General features: G+C 55.8%; 1 protein-coding gene across 3 annotated transcripts in view; it reads left to right on the forward strand.

The window, feature by feature from the left end:
* Positions 1–17,367, forward strand: part of SGCD (sarcoglycan delta) — a 248,886-nt gene extending 231,519 nt beyond the window's left edge. For all 3 annotated transcript variants that reach the window (XM_056113070.1, XM_056113072.1, XM_056113071.1), the window contains 3 exons: positions 7,958–8,030; positions 15,669–15,792; positions 17,165–17,367. In XM_056113070.1, the coding sequence (XP_055969045.1) occupies positions 7,958–8,030; positions 15,669–15,792; positions 17,165–17,338 (371 nt within the window). In that variant the 3' untranslated portion in view covers positions 17,339–17,367. The remainder of the gene's footprint in view (positions 1–7,957; positions 8,031–15,668; positions 15,793–17,164) is intronic.
* Positions 17,368–18,410: the final 1,043 nt, after the last annotated feature.

The following is an 18,410-nucleotide window of genomic DNA, read 5'->3' on the forward strand; positions in this document are numbered from 1 at the left end:
TTATTTATTATCCTCAGCCAACAATCTTGCTAAGAACAAGGATCAACACTTCCAGGCATCTGCCCGCCTCTGCTAATCTTCCCGGGACAGCTGCCGCCTATCCAGGGGGGTCTCGGGGGGAGGGTGGGGGGTCAGGGGAAATCTCTCGAGTGGGTTTACCTCAGAGCACTTTTCATGGAGAGAGGTAGCAGAGATCAGGGGCCCTCCAGGGGGAGCTAGGGCCATCAGCCCCCAATCCACCCTCTCTCTGCAGGCGTCTCTGATGAATCTTTTAAGCATCTTGATTTCTCTACACATCTGCATAGCCCACAGAACATGGCCTCTGACCTCCAGGGGAGACATTCTGAATCTGGAGTGAGGAGGGTCACGGGCCCCCTCTGCACCCCGCCATCATCCCTTCCTCCCAGAAACCCTCAAGACCCCTCCTCAGCATCCCCACGTCAGTGGGCTGCCACTTACCCATCCCTGAAGCAAAGGGCCCTGCCCGCCCCAGCCCCAGAGGCATTAGGGAGGTGAGGAGTTACAGGACCAGTTTGTCCTATTGCCTGAGGAAGTGGACACCAGGACCCCGTGGCCCTTGGTGCTCAAGCTCAAGGGTGTGGACGTGGCGGGCGAGGGGAGAAGAGTCACTGGCTCAGGGGCTAGAGTGATAGCACAGCAGGGAGGGCGTTTGCCATGCATGCGGCCAACCTGGGTTCGATCCCCAGCATCCCATAGGGTCCCCCAAGCACCGCCAGGAGTGATTCCTGAGTGCAGAGCCAGGAGGAACCCCTGAGCATCACCAGGCATGACCCAAAAAGCCAAAAAAGAAAAGAAAAAGTCACCGGCTCAGCACCTTGTCCCCTCTGCACGGCCACCATCAGCCTGCCCTCTGCTTACCCACCACTATGACAGGCGTTGTCTGGTTCCCGCTTCCATGGCCCCTGGGGTGCTCCCGTTGTCCTCACCTCCTCTCTGTCCATCCATCAGTGCGTGGACACTGTCTGTGCTCTCCCCCAATTACCGCGGCAATTACCTTCTCCCCGGGAAGGCCCAGCACCCCCATCTGCTCCTGCCACTTCCTTCCTCCAAGGCCTGAAAAAAAAAAGCTTCAAAGCTGTCATGCCCTCCTGGACTGAGGGGCTCCCTTCCTCTGCAACTGTGGGGTGCCATTACCCTCCCGGCGGGGGGCAGATTGCTCAGACACTCTTGCAGGTCTCCCTCCCTCCTCCCTCCACGCCAGGTGGTCAGGAGGAACCCAGAGGGGCCTTCAGTGGGGGCTGGGGGGGGACACAAGGCGTCATCTCTGTGGTCTTGGGGGGCCCTCCCCGCTCAGAATTGGGGGGTCTTCTCTCTGTAGTGACCTGCTGGGCCTCTCCCTGGATGCACTTCCTTTAGTTCTTCACCACGTTTACCCTTCAAGTGCGTGAAGGCGGATGTTTTCTGTCGCTATTCCAATTGTAAAATCAGGGGCTAGAGCGATAGCACAGCAGGGAGGGCGTTTGCTGTGCACATGGCCAACCCGGGTTCAGATTCCCAGCATCCCATAGGGTCCCCCCAGCACCACCAGGAGTAATTCCTGAGTACCAAGCCAGGAGTAACCCCGGTACATTGCTGGACGTCACCCAAAAAGAAAAAAAATTGTAAAAGCAACTTCGAGGGCCTGGTTTCTAGCAGGTGCCCATAGCATCATCTGTTCAGAAGATAAATGGATGATGGAGAGGTTGACACAAAGAAATCCTTTTTTTATTTTTTGGAATGGCAAATCACATCTGACTGTGAGCTCAGGAATTATTCTTGTCAAGGCTCAGGGGACCCTATAGACTGCTGGGGATCAAACCCACCACATTGGCTGTGTCTAAGGCAAGCGTCCTGCCCACTATGCTACCTCTCTGGCCCCTAGAGTTCTTCTTTGTTTGGAGGCAGCATCTGGTGATGCTCAGGGCTTCCTCCTGGCTCTGCACTCAGGGATCACTCCTTGCTGGGATCGGGGGGGGGGGGGGGGGGCAGGGGCCCTGTGGGATGCTGGGTATCAAATCCAGGTTGTCTGCATGCCAGGCAAGTGCCCTACCCACATGCAAGGCCAAGGCCCTGCCCACTGTGCTACCTCTCTGGCCCCTAGAGCAGTTCTTTTTTGTTTAGAGGCCGCATCTGGCAGTGCTCAGGGTTTCCTCCTGGCTCTGCACTCCGAGCTCTGAGCTCACTTCCTGGCTGGGCTCAGGGGGACCATCTGGGGATGCTGGGCATGGAACCCGCGTGCAGGGCAAACACAGTGCTATCACTCCAGCCCCAGAAAGTTTTATTATTCTCCCCTCCCATCAAGCCGGACACTGAGACCGAGTGTTCTAGGCTGTATTCTCGCTCCATCCATTCTCCGAAAGTTGGGGGCTCTGACCCTCAGGCATAGCGGACCCCCCCCAATAAGCTCTTGGGAGATTGTCGGGGAGATGAAGGTGACTTGAATTCCCAAATCGCTTCCCCCCCGCCCTCCATGTGTCACTGTAACCACTTCTGAGCATTGTGAAGAGGGAGAGGATCGATTTGAGAACCCCGTCCGGCACAGACAGAGTGATAGAGGCAAATAAAGCAAAGGAAGTAGGAGAAGTTTCTTGGGGCAACCGCCCGGTTGGACTCTGAGAATTTCTGATGAGGCTGGGGCAGAGTCTCCGCATCCTGGGAGACTAAGGGGGATTTTAAGTTGTCTTTGGGGGGAAAGGGGGAGAAGGGGTCTGAGACCAGTGGGCCCAGCGTGCTAGGTCTGGCTGGCTACCTGCAGGGGACAGAAGTGAGGACGCATGGAACGCAGGCTGGGGGCTTCCTGTCCAGGTGGGCAGGAAGACACCAGCCCTGTCTCCTGCACTGGGGACAAGGTGATCTTTGATTCTGGGAAGGTCACTGTTTCATCCGTTGGCCGCCATTCTGTCCCAAGCAAACCTTGTAGGCGAAAAGGGAGTTTTGTGTTGGGCTTCAGCTTAACTGTGAGTTCTGTTTTACCTCTGTATCCTCTTAAGCCTGGGACTATAGGTTCCCAAGCGGCAGGATGAACCGAGACACGAACACAATAATGCAAAAGCAGGAGGAGTTTTATTCCAGTTAACTGGGGTCAACTATCTCACCCCACAGAGTGGTCTCTTGATTAGTGACCCCGACTTCAGGCAGCAATGCTGTTTATAGAGGGTTTGATGACATAAGCAGTCCATACCTTACTGTTTCCGAAAGAAATCTTACTTAGTTACCAAACAAAGGTAAGTTTTGGCAAAGGGTCTAGGGGTAACCGTGGTCAGGCAACAGTTAAACAATAGTTTCCACGAGCAGAGCACATTGGGTAGGGCGTTTGCCTTGCACACGGCCAACCTGGCCAACCCAAGTTCGATTCCTCTGCTCCTCTTGGAGAGCCCGGCAAGCTACCGAGAGTATCTCGCCCGCAAGGCAAAGCCTGGCAAGCTCCCCCAAACACAGTAACAACAAATCTCACTATGGAGAATTTACTGGGCCCTCTGGAGCAAATCGATGATGAACAATGGGAGGACAATGACAGTGATGGTTACATATGGTAACATACTCATTCTTTTAGGGTTAACAAAAGGCAATTGCTGGGACATTGTGGGAATTGATTGATCCCAGCTCAGAAACTTGCTGAGCCCAGGAACTGTCTAGGTGGGTTCAGGTTGGCCAGTTACACATCGTTTCATTGCCAGGAAACTGTATCTGTTTCAGTTCCCATAACTGAACTTGAAGCGCACCTGATTTTTCTCACTTCTGCCGCCTTGTCGTGGCTGCACTCTGGCTTGGTCAGAGTCTCGCAGTACCACGGCCCAGATTTGGTTCCTGGCACACAGCTGTCCCTGCCCACAGCCCTTCCTCTGGTCAGAGTGATTCTTTCTTCATGCCCGGCCTTTCTCTCCAAGCCCATTTCTCGCCCTCAGCCCCTGTGGCCAGTCTGGCTCCGTAAGCACTATAGCACTGCACTGTCCTCCCATTGTTCATCGATTTGCTCGAGTGGGCCCAGTAACGTCTCCATTGTAAGACTTGTTGTTACTGTGTTTGGCATATGGAAGACGCCACGGGGAGCTTGCCAAGCTTTGCCGTGCGGGCAAGATACTCTTAGTAGCTTGCCGGGCTCTCTGAGAGGGGTAGAAGAATCGAACCCGGGTCAGTTGGGTCAGTTGCATGCAAGGCAAATGCCCTACCTACCACTGTGCTATTGCTGGCTCTATAAGCATTCTAACTTTTTTTAGCACAGGACTAGACTCGGAGCATTCACTCTCCAGTCTGTGGTGGCTTGTTTTCTTATTAAGTTAAGATGCTCAGGTCTGGAAAGATGCTCCCCCTTATCCCCGGCAATCCCTGAGGGTCCCCTGAGCCCCAATCGGAGTGAGCACAGAGCCAGGGTAAACCCTGAGCACCACCAGGTGTGGCCCCAAAAAATCAACTAAAAACAATTTTGGGGGGTTAAGTCAAGAATCCCTAGGTCAATCTTTGGAGTTTGGAAGAGTTTCAAAGAAAATATTCTATCTGCTCACAGAATTTTGTTTTCTATCCTTTTTATTTTTCTTACCCTAGTACCAGTTCTGGAGCAATAGTACAGTGGGTAAGGTGTTTGCCTTGCACACGGCCAGCCCAGATTCAATTCTTCTGCCCAGCAGGCTACTGAGAGTATCTCACACGCACGGCAAAGCCTGGCAAGCTACCCATGATGTATTCAATATGCCAAAAACAGTAACAACAAGTCTCACAATGGAGACGTTACTGGTGCCTACTTGAGCAAATCGATGAACAACGGGAGGACAGTGCTACAGTACAGTGCTACCCTAGTACCACATTGCTCTTTGAACTGTTATTCCTTCTGAGCTAATGCTAGTTGGATGAGACTAACATCTGCTTGGGTTTTTTTGTTTGTTTGGTTTTTTGCTTTTTGGGTCATACCTGGCGATGCACAGAGGTTCCTCCTGGCTCTGCACTCAGGAGTTACTCCTGGCAGTGCTCAGGGAACCCTATGGGATGCTGGGAATCAAACCCGGGTCGGCTGCATGCAAGGCCACTGCCCTATCCACTGTGCTATCTCTTCAGCCCCGCGTCTTGCTTGTTCTCTGCTGTCTCTTTAACCAGAGAAAACCTACTTATGACCATTTACTCTGCTGTCTGGAGTTGGTTTCCTTTCCCAGGAGGGAGGGAGGAAGGGAGGTGATGAGATGAGAAGTTGCCTTGCACACAGCTGACCTGGGTTCGAGCCCCAACACCCCATAGGATTCCCAGAGCCCCGCCAGGAGCGATTCCTGAGCACTGAGCCAGGAAGAAGCCCTGCCCACCACTAGGGGTGGCCCCCCCAAACTAAAATCATAATGTGGCATTGGGGGGAAAGGCTTCATTGTAATGCTTATTGTCCATCCCTCGATTTGTTGCAGGAGGTACCCAGGGATCCCAAGAGGGAGGTCATGTGACTTAATGAAGATTTCCCCCACCCCAACCCCCAACCCTGCATCTGATGGGCTGGATGCCACACCCCCTGACATGCTGGGCTTGTTTTTTAAACGTTTTTATTTTTTTTTTCTCTTTTGGGTCACAACTAGCAATGCTCAGGGGTTCCTCCTGGCTCTGCACTCAGGAATTACTCCTGGCGGTGCTCAGGGATCCTATGGGATGCTGGGGACTGAACTCCAGTCGACTGGGTGCAAGGCAAACAACCTACCTGCTGTGCTATCATTTCTGGGCTTTGTGGGGAAGACAGGCTCAAATTATACCTGCACCTGAGCACATTTCCCCAAGTAGAGAAACCAGCTTTATTCATTCCTAAGACATTGGGGAGCCTTTGAGATCGTGTTTGAGGGTGGTGATTTTTTTTTGTGGGGTGGGGGGCAGTGGGGCAGGCAGAGACAAATTTTCCCCTTGCCTGTCCTGGAAGGTGAGAAGGCTCCATCCATCTGCTCTTTACGGGGACCCACACCGAGTACATGTTTTATCAGCCTCTGATGGCAGGGGTGGAATTAAGTGACTCGGCAGAGAACCAGCTAATGGAAGCACATTGATGGAATCATTTCTGAGGGACATTAAATGGGACTTAAGATAAGGCTGGAATGGCTTTATGGATTTTTCACTCAAACTGTTTATGAACATTTATTGCCGGTGAATTATAATCTGTCAAGAGGAGGAATCCGGAGGTATGGGTTTTAATAGAAGGCGCTTTTTCTTTTTCTTTTTTTTTTTGAAGGCATAAAAGGGAGAATAATTCATTAGCCCACAATGGATTGGGCTGGAGGTGGGGGGGGGTGGGTGGGGACGTGGGGTGATTGTCTACTCTGGCAAGAAACGGGAGATGGTGTGAAAAAAAATCCAGCAGCGGATCAGACTGGGGGAGAAAGTGTCCTTCTCTGGGCAAAGCGTTCTGACCTCATCTCCTTGCGCGTGGGAGTGGGGTGCAGCGAGGGACAGCAGGAGGACGTAGCCAGGAGAGAGAGGTGGTCCCGGCTCCACAGACCACAGCCCCATGCTCAGACCCCAGCCTGGGAGTGACCAGGAAAACCTCAGCATCCGCGTCCCCCTGCCAACCCTAACACCACGCATGCCCACGTCAGCTATGCAGCAGGTGCCCACAGCCCCAGTTGCTTTGTACCTCAAAGCCTGGAGCTCTGAGAACCCGAACCAAGTGATGTTCTGAAGCTTCAGGAAGGGCCAGGAGACAGGAGATTGGTGTGTGAAATTCAGCAAGCAGGACAAAGTGAGTGGTCACTGTCACTGTCCTCCCATTGTTCATCAATTTGCTTGAGCAAGCCCAGTAACATTATGAGACTTGTTACTGTGTTTGGCATATAGAATATGTCACGGGGAGCTTGCCAGGCTTTGCCAATGTGGGCGAGATATTCTCGGTAGCTTGCCAGGCTCTCCGAGAGGTGCAGAGGAATCGAACTCGGGTTGGCCATGTCGGCCGTGTGAAAGGCAAACGCTCTACCCGCTGTGCTGTCAGGTAGTATTTGCTGGAAAAACCACTGACTTGAGCAAGCCAGAAGCTTTTTGTTTGTTTTGGTTTGGCGGTGCTCAGGGCTTCCTCCTGGCTTTTGTGCTCAGAGATCACTCTTGAGTGGTAACTCCAGGGACCCTACGGGTTGCCGGGGATAGAACTCAGGTCAGCCACTGCAAGGCAAACACCCTCCCTGCTGGACTATGGCTCCAGCCTCCCATAGGGTCCCCCGAGCATGGCCAAGAGTGTGCACAAAGTCAGGAGGGAGCCCTGCGCATCACCAGGTGTGGTTCAAAAGACAAAAACAAAAAAAAAAAAATGCTCTAAGGGAAAGGCTTGTGCTTAAAGGGCCTGGGGCCAGTGCTGTGTTCGTGCTTCTGGGGGAGCAGGCAGGGAGGCCGGGTGGAGTCTCACAGGACCCCGGTCCAGCGCCCTTCCTTCTGCAGAGTGTTGGCAAACCTGGCCTGAGGGTGGGGTAGTTGTTGGTGATTGTCCTAAAGACCCAAGCAGGGGCTTTGGAGTAACTGTTTTTTAAAAAGGGGGGGCCTCAGGCCAAACCCATTTTTTAGGTGGGTGCATACCCAGCGATGCTCAGGGGTCGCTCCTGGCTCTGTACTCAGGAATCATTCCTGGCGGGGTTCAGGATGCCGGGGATCGAACCTGGGTCAGCTACATGCAAGAAAAGCACCTTCCCCGCTATTCTACGGCCCTGGCCCCAGCCCTTCCCGTACAGCCCACATTTGGGGAGGGGTCCCATCGCCGTTTGTCCCCAGGTACCCACGGGGCGGGCATGTCCATCCAGCATGAGACCTCGTCTTGGCGTCTCACCTCCTTTGGCTTGGTTCCGCTGTGATGCCGAGACAGAGCCTCCAAGCCTTGATCTTTGTTTGGGGTTCGGGCCATGTCCTGTGGTGCTCAGGGCCTGGTACTCCTGGCACTGTGCTCCGGGGCCCCCTGGACTGGGCCCTACTGGTCCCTCACCATGGCACTGAGCTCCAACCTCTGTGTTTTTTGTCCCTGCAGGAGCGGAAGGCACCGTGTTCCCCAAATCCATTGAGACACCAAATGTCAGGGCAGACCCCTTCAAAGAGCTGAGGTGAGTCGATCCCCCCAGATCCCCTCCCGGCTCCTGCTCAGGCACCCTGTCCTCATAAGCCCTCGATCCCCGGGGAATGCTGCCCCCTACAGGCAAAACGTGTACATGGCAGCTCTGCGGCATGGTAACAGCTCTGCGAGCAAGTTTAGAGAAATTATCTCATTACTGTTTCTTTTTGCTTTTGTTTCTGGTGTCTTGCCCTGGCAGTGCTCAGGGGTGGCTCCTGGCTCTGCCCTCAGGAATTATTCCTGGCGGTGCTCGGTTCCTTTGGATTTGGTTTGGTTTCTGTTCCGGGGCTGGGGGGCCCACACCCAATGGTGCTCAGGGCTGACCCCTGGCTCTGCACTCAGGCATCCTTCCTGATGGTGCTCAAAGGGACCCTCTGGAGTGCCAGGGATGGAACCCCAGTCAGCCACCTGCAGGGTGAATGCCCTCCCCATGTCCTGTCACTCTGGCCCCTTTCATATGTATTTTTTTCTGTTTGATTTCTGTAACAATCCACTTTCAGTACAGGATCTTATTGGTTATTTTTTTCCTATCTAGTTGCATGAGAGAGTGAGAGAATGCATGTGTGTGTATGTGTGTATGTGTGTGTGGGCATGTGTATGAGTGTGTGTGCATGCATGTGTGTGTATGCATATGTATGTATGCGTTTGTAAGTGTGTGTGACTGTGAGTGTGTATATGTATGTGTGAGTGTGTGTCTGTGCATGTGTGTGTGATCAGCTTTAGATACCCCATCGTAGACAGCTGATGACTGGGGTTGTTTCTGGGCCTCCGTTCTCGTGAATGACGCTGCATGGGTGTGGAAAGGTCTTTCCAATGACTGGTTTCATGTTCTTGGCTTAAGTTCCCAGTAGTAGGATAGCACGATTAAGGGGCGCTTTTGTGGGTGCATCATGTTGTCTGGGGTGTTCTTTTTTCTTTGCTGGGGGTTCCAGGGTGGACCCACCCATCCACCCATTGGCTCTGTGCTCAGGGCTGACTCCTGACTCTGTGCTTAAGGCTGACTCCAGGCGGGGTGGGTGGTGTGTGATGCCAGGGGTCAGCCCAGGCTCCGTGTGGGTGTTTCCCAGTGGGAGAGGATGGGCAGACAAATTTGTGCAGACAGTGCATGTGTGAAGGGCACATCCGTGCCCTCTGCCGTGCCTGGTCCCTCATGGTGCAGACCCAGGGCACCGTGACAGCCGGAAAGGAAAAGGCCTGTCCTCTGCTGGCTTCAGGGCCCTTGTCCCACCCGGCCCCTTCTTGGAGCTTGTGTTACAATGTCTGAGGGTGATGCTCAGGCCAGGCCCTGAGCTCATACCCCCAGGCGGTGTTGAGGGGGTGGGGGGTGTCATTTTGGACTGCAGGATGGACGGGGCACCAAGAACTGGGGCTCGGCCATTGCCATAGCCCCCACCCCAAGGGTGAAGTCGGTGGGCCCCCACCGGTGGCTTCTGTGAGGTGGGGAGGAGAGAGATGGTCCCTTTCTCCCAATCCATTCTGCCACCCCGGGACCAGCGGGGAAGGCTGGGACTGATAAAGTCTGTGATGAGCCCCTATATGGCTCTGGGCCAGAGCCCTGCCAGCCCCACCAGGGAGTGGCGTGATGGAGGAGAGCGTGCCGGGAGACACGGAGAAGGAAGGCATGTAAGGGCGTCAGGAGGAAGTGGGGACAGGGGGCAGACTGTCTGCCATCCTCCGCGGGGTGGCTGGGTGACTCCCAGATGTCAACCATCTACTTGTCGTGGTTTTGTGTGTGTGTGTGTGTGTGTGCATGTGTGAGTGTGTGTGTGATCAGCTTTAGATACCCCATTGTAGACAGCTGAGAACTGGGGTTCTTTCTGGGCCTCGGATCTCGTGAATGACACTGCATAGGTGTGGAAAGGTCTTTCCAATGACTGGTTTCCTGTTCTTGGCTAAGTCCCGGTAGTAGGACAGCAAGCCCAGCCGTGCTCAGGGCTGACTCTTGGCTCTGCACTCAGGGATCACTCTCAGTGGTGCTCGGGGGACCCTATGGGGTGCCAGGGATCGAACCCAGGTAGATCCCCATGCAAGTCAAGAAGCCCCCCACTGACCTATTACTTTGGGGTATTTTTTGGGGGGGTCACACTTGGCAAGGATCACGGGTTACTCCTGGCTCTGCACTCACTCAGGAATCACTCCTGGCGGTGCTCAGGGAACCATATGGGATGGCGGGGATTGAACCCCGGGTGGGCCATGTGGAAGGCAAATGCCCTCCCCGCTGTACTATCGCTCTGGCCTCCTGTCCTATTGCTTTGATCATATGGGCTACTGTGTTTTAGTTTGGAGTTTGTGGGGGAGACACCCAGCAATGCTTAGGAGTCACTCCTGGCGGTGCTTTGGGGACCCTAGGGGATGCCAGGGATCGAACCCAGGTCCAGGTTCAGGTTGGCTGCGTTCAGGGCAGATACCCTCCCACTGTGCTATCACTCACCCCCCCATTGTGTTTTTAATCAATTATGCAAAGGCTTCTTTCAAGATCCTCCTCCCCCCCCCCCCCCCCATCTAATAAGGACAGGAAGCTCCCTACCCTCAAAGCCAGCCTTAACTCCCCCACCCCAAGGCTAACAAGTCACTATGTGACAGAATATTTCCCCCCAGGACACCCTTGGGATTTTCTCTGTTTCCCCTGCCCCCCCCCCCCCCACACACACACACGTGCACTCAGCTGTTCTGGAGGGCTTTGCGTTTGGAACGTTTCGGTACTAAATCTGCACTCCTTTACGTGCTGAAAGATTTAAAGGGTGTGTATATCTTCGGGAAGGAAGGAGGAGACGGGGGCCCACATGCTGACAGAAAAGGAATGAATTTATCCCTTTACTCTTAACGTGTTTAAAACCAGCTCGGGATTTATTGCCCGTCAGCACTTTATCATGTGGGCAGCCAGCGCGGCCGGTCAGTTTCCGGGATCAGAGAAGGATGCTTGGGAGTGTGTCCACCTGACTGCTTCCTTGCCTCGTGCCGGACTCCCCAGACTGGAAGCGTGGGATTGGCTTTCTCTGTTTCTTTGCTTGACAGATTGACTTCATTTTGTTGTTGTTGTTGTTGTTTGGGCCACACCCCGCGATGCTCAGGGGTTCCTCCTGGCTCCGCACTCAGGAATCACTCCTGGCGGTGCTCGGGAGACCCTATGGGATGCCAGGGATCGAACCCCGGTCGGCTGTGTGCAAGGCAAACACCCTACCCGCTGTACTATCGTTCCAGCCCTGGATGGGTTGGCTTTAACTGTGTGTGTGTGTGTGTGTGTGTCTCTCTCTCTCTCTCTGTATGTGTGCAGACCCATGGAGGTGCACGTGTTAATTTATCTCTAGCCAAGAGATCTGCAGAGACTGCACAGAAATAGTAAGAAATCTTACTTTTGAGATTATATAATTATAATATAAAGATTATTGTAATTTATAGCATATAATTATATGTTGCATATTATATTAGATATAATACTAAGATTATATAGGAATAATAGTAAGAAATTCTTGCTAGTCCTCACGAAGGAACAGTAAGAAAGTCACGGGTTTTCCTCCCTCCTTGCTCCATCTTTCCCGCAGCCCTGGAGCCTGAGACAGCGGTTAGTTTCCTAAGCGTTGGGCCCTTTCCACAAAGCCTTTTTCTTCTCAAGATGCAGAACCTCCGAAGCTGCAGCAGAATTAAGGGATTCCTGGGTCCATCCCGCCCTTTCCCATTCCAGGGACCCGGGCTTTCCACACCGTGGCCACCCCAGCACTCCTCCTCTCCCTTTTTCCTCCTCCTCCCTCTTCCTCCTGCCTTCCGGAGACCAGCATTCAACCAGCAGAGCTATCCGTTCCCCCCCACCCCTTAAGGAGAATTGGCCCTTCACATGCTCATTACGAGTTAATGGTACCTGCCAAGAGTAACCCCGGAGCACCACTGGTTGTGACCCAAAAAGCAAAAAAAGTGAATGGTACCCAACGCCACTGAACTTCCTCCTTCCTCCTTAAGAGACTCTCCCCAGCCTGTCGCCCTTCTCATCTCCCCCTGCAGAGCCCTCCCGCCCAGGCTCACTGCTGGAAGGTGGGGTGGCCAGGATGCAGGAAGGGGAATTCACTAACTTCCTTAACACCCATGCTCTTTCCTGCAGATTTTATTTGAACGCCTTCTTTATTTCCAAGGCTGTTCGTGAGGGTTTGAGCCCAGTGTTGGCCCTTCCCACCCCCCTCGTATTGACTCCCGACTGCTAACAGGATGGGCAAAGACTGATTTCTGCAGGGAACAAACCTGTGAGAATTGTTGCTCCTGCCCATGGGGACGTTGGGCTGACACTCCGCCCTGAGCATCGCCAGGTGTGGCCCAAATTATCCGACTACAAAACAGATACATAAAAAGGCTATATTTTAATGTGAAAATTTTATTGTTTCTATCACGGAGAGGGGGGTCTCGGCTGAGGGGGGCACCATGCACCTGCCGTCCAGTCAGGGGGCAGCTGATGCCTTTGCGACCCGCCCAAGCTCTGCACTCATGGGTGTGAGCACTCCCACAGGGCCTGTGGCCTCACGATGTCCCCAGCTTGGGGCACCGTCTCTTCTCAGGACCCTGCTGAGGTCTTGCCATGCCCTCTGCTGGCCTTGACCTGATCCTGCCTCCCATGAGCCTGGGGGGGGGGGTTCCTCAGAGCCCCTATGGGGCAAACCCTCACGGTGCCTGGGGCGGGGAGGGAGACTCACGCTCTCTGAGGCTCCCCAGAGACCAAACCCCAGCTTGATGTGAGATTTGGGGGGGTGGTGTACGGTGGAATTCTTGAAGGCAGCCCCTCTCTCCACTGTGGGCACCAAGAGGTCAGCAGGTTGGGGTGCCCCCAACTGCAGGCCAGCAGGGGTCTGCACAGAGGGCGCCTTCCCAGCACCCCACGGAATCCCCTAAAGGTGGGAGATATGCCTCTGCACCGTGGCTCGGGGCATGCATGAGGGTTCAAGGTAGGGACACAGCCCCCTCCCCACCTACCTGTACATGTGTCCACAGGGCAGCAGCCAGACGACATGGGTGGGGAGGGGCCCAAGAAACGGGCAGCAGGGCTGGGCGTCCATCCCAGCCGAGTGCGCGAGAGGACCCTCAGGCCCTGCCTTAGCCGAGGGACGCGTCCACCCCCCCTCCCACACGTCCCGCTCCACTAGACCACTAGGCCACTAGGTCCATTTGGTCCCCACCTAGTGGACCCACTCCCTGGGTCCACTAGGTGGGGACCGAATGGATCCAGGGAGTCTCACAGACGCACATCCCCGCCCCATCGCCGGAGCAGAAGCTGCCTCTGGCCACTTGTTCCCTGGCTGGGTGGCATCCACTCAGAGCGAGCACGGGAGACACTGAGACTTGCCCTGGGCTTCACACGACCACACTACACACACCACACAATACAACACACAGAGCACATACACAGACACAGCACACACAACACACTCCCTGTATCACTCCGGAATCTTCTGCCCAGTCTCTGCGTAGCACGCCCCTCCCCCCCGCCCACCACCCATGATGAGTTTTGTCCAAACGGGGCTTTTTAACAAAACCCTCCCCGGCTGCACGGCAGAAGTGATAGGCACCATCTCTGCCTGTGGGACTGTGTCTCCGAGGCCGGCTGGTGGGGCAGGGAGATTTCCTCTGTGGCTCGTCATGTGCAAGACAAAGCCGGGCACCTGAATGGGTCCGTCCCCCACAAGACACCTACCGCCCCTCCCCACCAGCCCCTTCCATGTCTCAGGACCACGGCTGCGGCTCTATACCACCCCCCAAGAGAGCCCTGAGACTCTGAGGCCGACCCCACCCACCACCCAGCCCCTAGCTCCCCCCTCGGAGCTCCCTCCTACCAGAACTAGGCTCATCGCCCCATTTCCTGGTCTCTGTGACTCATGTCCCCTGGCCTACATCCTCCTCTGGCATCACTCATTCCTTGGGGGAGCCCGCACCCCATTCACTCACAGACTAACAACTGCAGGGCCCGACTCCCCTGCTCCCCATCTGCTGGGGCCTGCCCCGCCCCACAGCAGCCCCCCAAGTCCTCCCCTCCTGCCCTGTCCTTCCCCAGGGCTGCCTGCTCAGCTCCTACTTCCTGTCACCCCCCCCCACCCTGCACCTGCTCACCCAGGCGCCCCCTCACCTCAACACGTGGGCATGGCCAAGGGGGGCAGGGTGGGGGTCCCCAGAAGCAGAGCCGGGTCAAAACCTAGAAATGAGGGCACCTGGCACTAGAAAGGGGACAACGATGCGAGTGGAGACCCCCCAAGGCAGCGGCTCGGGGTCTTAGGAATATGCACGCTGGGTAAGGAAGGAAACACAGGCATCAGAAAAGCAGAAATGAAGGGGTCGGGGCCACAGGGCAGTGGGGAGGATGTTCTCACTCGCTTGACATGTGGGCCAACCCGGGTTCGATCCCCGGTACCCCATCGTGTCCCCTGAGCCCCACTAGGAGTGATCCCCGAGTGGTGCAGAGTCAGGAATCAGCTTTGAGCACTGCCGGCTGCAGGCCCCAAAATAAAATAAAACAAACCCAGATGTGGGGGCCGAAGAGTGATAGTACGTGGGGAGGGCACTTGCCTGGCACACAGCCGACCCGGGTTCGATCCCCGGCATCCCATCGGGTCCCCGGAGCCCCACCAGGAGTGATCCCTGAGTGCAGAGCCAGGAGGAAGTCTGAGCATCACCAAGTGTAGCCCCCAAACCCAAACACCTCCCCCGCTGCCCTACCCCCCCCCAAAAAAAGAACATAACAAGCAGAAATCAAGAATAACCCCAGTGGGCTTTCTAGAAAGACACCCCGAGATAGAGGAGGGCTGGGAGAACAGACGCCAGGAGGGGTGGATGACTTTTTAGCCCTGCAGGGAGGAGCTGGCCTTTCGGGGTGCTGCGGGCACTGAGCACACCCCCCTTTCCAAACGAAGGCAAATGAACCATCCAGAAAAGAAAAAAAAATCAGCCCCCCCCCACTGCAACCAGTTAATATGACGAGGCAGGAACGAGGATGGAAGGAGACCTATTGTGGGGGGGAAGCTGGGTCCATCCCTGTCGCCACCACGCATGGCCCCTGAGCGCCATGGGAGTGGCCCCCACCCCCGCCACTTGACAGTGAAAATGAAACAAAGTCGAAATGCGTGACAGCCGGCCAGGTTTCCACCTGCCACCATAACCAGATTGAAGAACTGAAAGAACCGACATTCCTTAAATCCGGGGCCCTGACGTTCATCACCAGAAAGTACGTTCACAAAGAAAAACGGCGTGAAAGACTCACCTCATCACCGCCGCCCCAAACTCCATCCGTCCACGGACACAAGCCCATTCAGACACGAACAATGCCCAACATGGGGCCTCTGACACAGGGCACTAGACACTGGGACGATGCGGGCCACAGACACAGAACCATACCTCAACGCCCCCAGGGTCCCCTCTGCCCTGGTGCAAGGCATTGTGGGGACAGGGGGAGCCTCACTTTTGGCCCTATGTCTCTTTGCATTCTGGGTCACACCCAGCGACGCACAGGGGTTCCTCCTGGCTCTGCACTTAAGAATGACTCCTGGCGGTGCTCGGGGAACCCGATGGGATGCTGGGAATCGAACCCCGGTCTGCCACGTGCAAGGCAAACGCCCTCCCCCGCTGTGCTCTCGCTCCAACCCCGGTCCCGTGTCTCTTCCAGGTTGGAGTCACCCACACGGTCCCTGGTGATGGAGGCCCCCAAGGGGGTGGAAATCAACGCCGAGGCCGGCAACCTGGAGGCCACGTGCCGGGCAGAGCTCAGGCTGGAGTCCAAAGACGGAGAGGTAGGTGGGCGGCCGCCCCCAGATGCACCCACCCACCGGAAGGAAGGACGGCGCCGTGATGCCAGCCCCAAGGCGGTGCCTTCAGCCATCGCCAGCGTGGGAGACACACCCCCCAAGTGGAAACACATGCCTGGGTCCCCCCTTGTGCCCCTCCCCACACACACACTCTTCACACCAGCAAGAGCTCTGGGTGGCATTTTTCAAAGCGAAACTGTCCAGCCCTGCGGCCTGCTGGCCACTGCCCCTCTGGCCCGCCAGCCACTAGGTTTGGCATCGCCTCTGATTGTTTCCAGCAGGGACAAGTGAGGACAGCAGGTAGGCCCTGGACCTGGCACGCAGCCTCTCTACCATGTGGGTCCCCAGAAGGACACATAAAGCCCCTGAGCCTGCTCGGGTTCACTCGGGAATGGATTTTGCACACCAAGTGCGGGCCAAAACACAAACATAGGGGCTGGAGCTGTAGTGCAATGGGGAGGGTGCTGGTTTGGGTTCTATTCCCAGCATCCCATAGGATCCCTCTGAGCACCACCAGGAGTGATTCCTGAGTGCAGAGCCAGGAGTCTGCCCTGAGCATCACTGGGTGTGGAAGGAAGGAAGGAAGGAAAGAAAGGAAGGAAGGAAGGAAGGAAGGAAGGAAGGAGAAAGAAAAAGACAGAAAGAGAGAGACAGACAGAAAGAAAAAAAGAGAAAGAGACAGGAAGGAGACAGAGAAAGAAAGACAGGGAGAGACAAAGAAAGACAGAGAAAGAAAAAGGAAGGAAGGAAGGAAGGAAGGAAGGAAGGAAGGAAGGAAGGAAGGAAGGAAGGAGTCAGAGTCAGGGCTGGAGAGATAGCACAGCGGGTAGGGCATTTGCACGCGGCCGACCTGGGTTCGATTCCCAGCATCCCATATGTTCCCCTGAGCACCGCCAGGAGCAACTCCTGAGTGCAAAGCCAGGAGTAATCCCTGTGCATCGCTGGGTGTGACCCAAAAAAAAAAAAAGAAAGAAAGAAAGAGCTGGGGGGACTGGAGAGATAGTGCAGTGGGGAGAGCCTTTGCCTCCACACGGCCAACCTGGGTGCGATCCCCAGCATCCCATAGGGTCCCTCGAGCACCACCAAGAGAGATCCCTGAGCGCAGAGCCAGGAATAATCCCTGAGCACAGCCAGGCATGCCCTCAACCCTAAAAAACAATTTTTTTTAATTTAAAAAGGAGTTTGTTCCCCGTCCAGCACCCCTCCGCCTCACCTCTAACCCCAAAGCCAAAGCGCATCCTGCATCCTATCACGGTGCGGGTGACCTGGACTCACCCACCGGGTGGAGGCGGGGCCGGCCGGGACCCCTCCCCCCGCCCTCCCCGATCCGTAACCGCGCCGTGCCCACTCTCGGCAGATCAGGCTGGACGCTGCGAGCATCAGACTCCCCCGGCTGCCCCACGGGGCCCACGCGCCCGCGGGCGCCCGGCAGAAGGTGTTCGAGATCTGTGCGTGCGCCAACGGCCGACTCTTCCTGTCGCAGGCGGGCGCCGGCTCCACCTGCCAGACCCACACCAGCGTCTGCCTCTGAGCCCCGGCCCGCCGTCCACCTCCGTGTACATAAATAAATATGTATAGCCTCTGTATAGAAGGTTTTGGTAGCAAGGGAAGCCCGGGTGACCCTGTGAGACCCACTTGCATCTGCATTGCATCCCCCCCAACGATACCGCACCCCCACCCGGTCCCCCTCTTTCCTGCAGGCTGGACGCGGTCACTCACTCCCCCCCCCCCCCCCCCCCCGCCTGCCTGTCCCCTTCCATCCATTTCCTCATGCTGAGACCCCCATGTGGGGGACAGGAATCAGAGTGCAGCCCCCACCCCTCACTTCCTGGGGACAACACCCCCCTTAACACCCCCCCACCCTATTCTGGCTGGGCAGGGGGAGGGAGGGTAGGAGAAGGGAACCTCAAATTCTACAGGGTGGCCGTGATGGGCTGGAGCGATAGCACAGCGGGGAGAGCGTCTTGCATTGCACACGGCAGATCCCGGTTCAATTCCCAGCATTCCATAGGGTCCCCTCGAGCACCACCAGAAGTCATCCTGAGTGCAGAGCCAGGAGTAACCCCTGTACATCACTGGGCATGACCCCAAATGCCAAATAAATTTAAAAAAATACAGGGAGGGGGTGATCCCGACCTTTAGGAGAGAGACGAGACACCCAGCAGAGCCTTGGCTGTTCCTCCTGGGGCTGAATGAGCTGTGGCGCTTTTTGGGGGGAGGGGTAATGCTTTGTACTCCCCACCCAAAAAAAAACCATACAGAGCCAGAAATTTAGCATGGCATGGGGGAATGGGGTACTCCAGAGTGCCATGGTGCTCCTGGGTTCTCCTCCTGACACCCCGATATCCTGGCGCCAGAGGGCCTGAGATTTTTAACCCTTCACAGCCCTCCCCACCACCCCCCAGACCTGGGGTCCCCCTCAGATCACCAGTGTCCTGGGGCCACTGCATCCTGATTCCTGTCCTCTCTGCCTTCCCCCCTCCCCATCACTCCCACCCACCCACCACCCGCCACCTCACTGCCATCCTCAACTCCAGGGTCGCCCCGGCCGGCTCTTGTGCCGAGACTGGGGCCGTCATCTCTGTTTAAAGAGGGGAATCACA

Source organism: Sorex fumeus, unplaced genomic scaffold (genome assembly GCF_029834395.1).
Source record: "Sorex fumeus unplaced genomic scaffold, SorFum_2.1 ptg000019l, whole genome shotgun sequence".
NCBI classification, from domain to species: Eukaryota; Metazoa; Chordata; class Mammalia; order Eulipotyphla; family Soricidae; genus Sorex; species Sorex fumeus.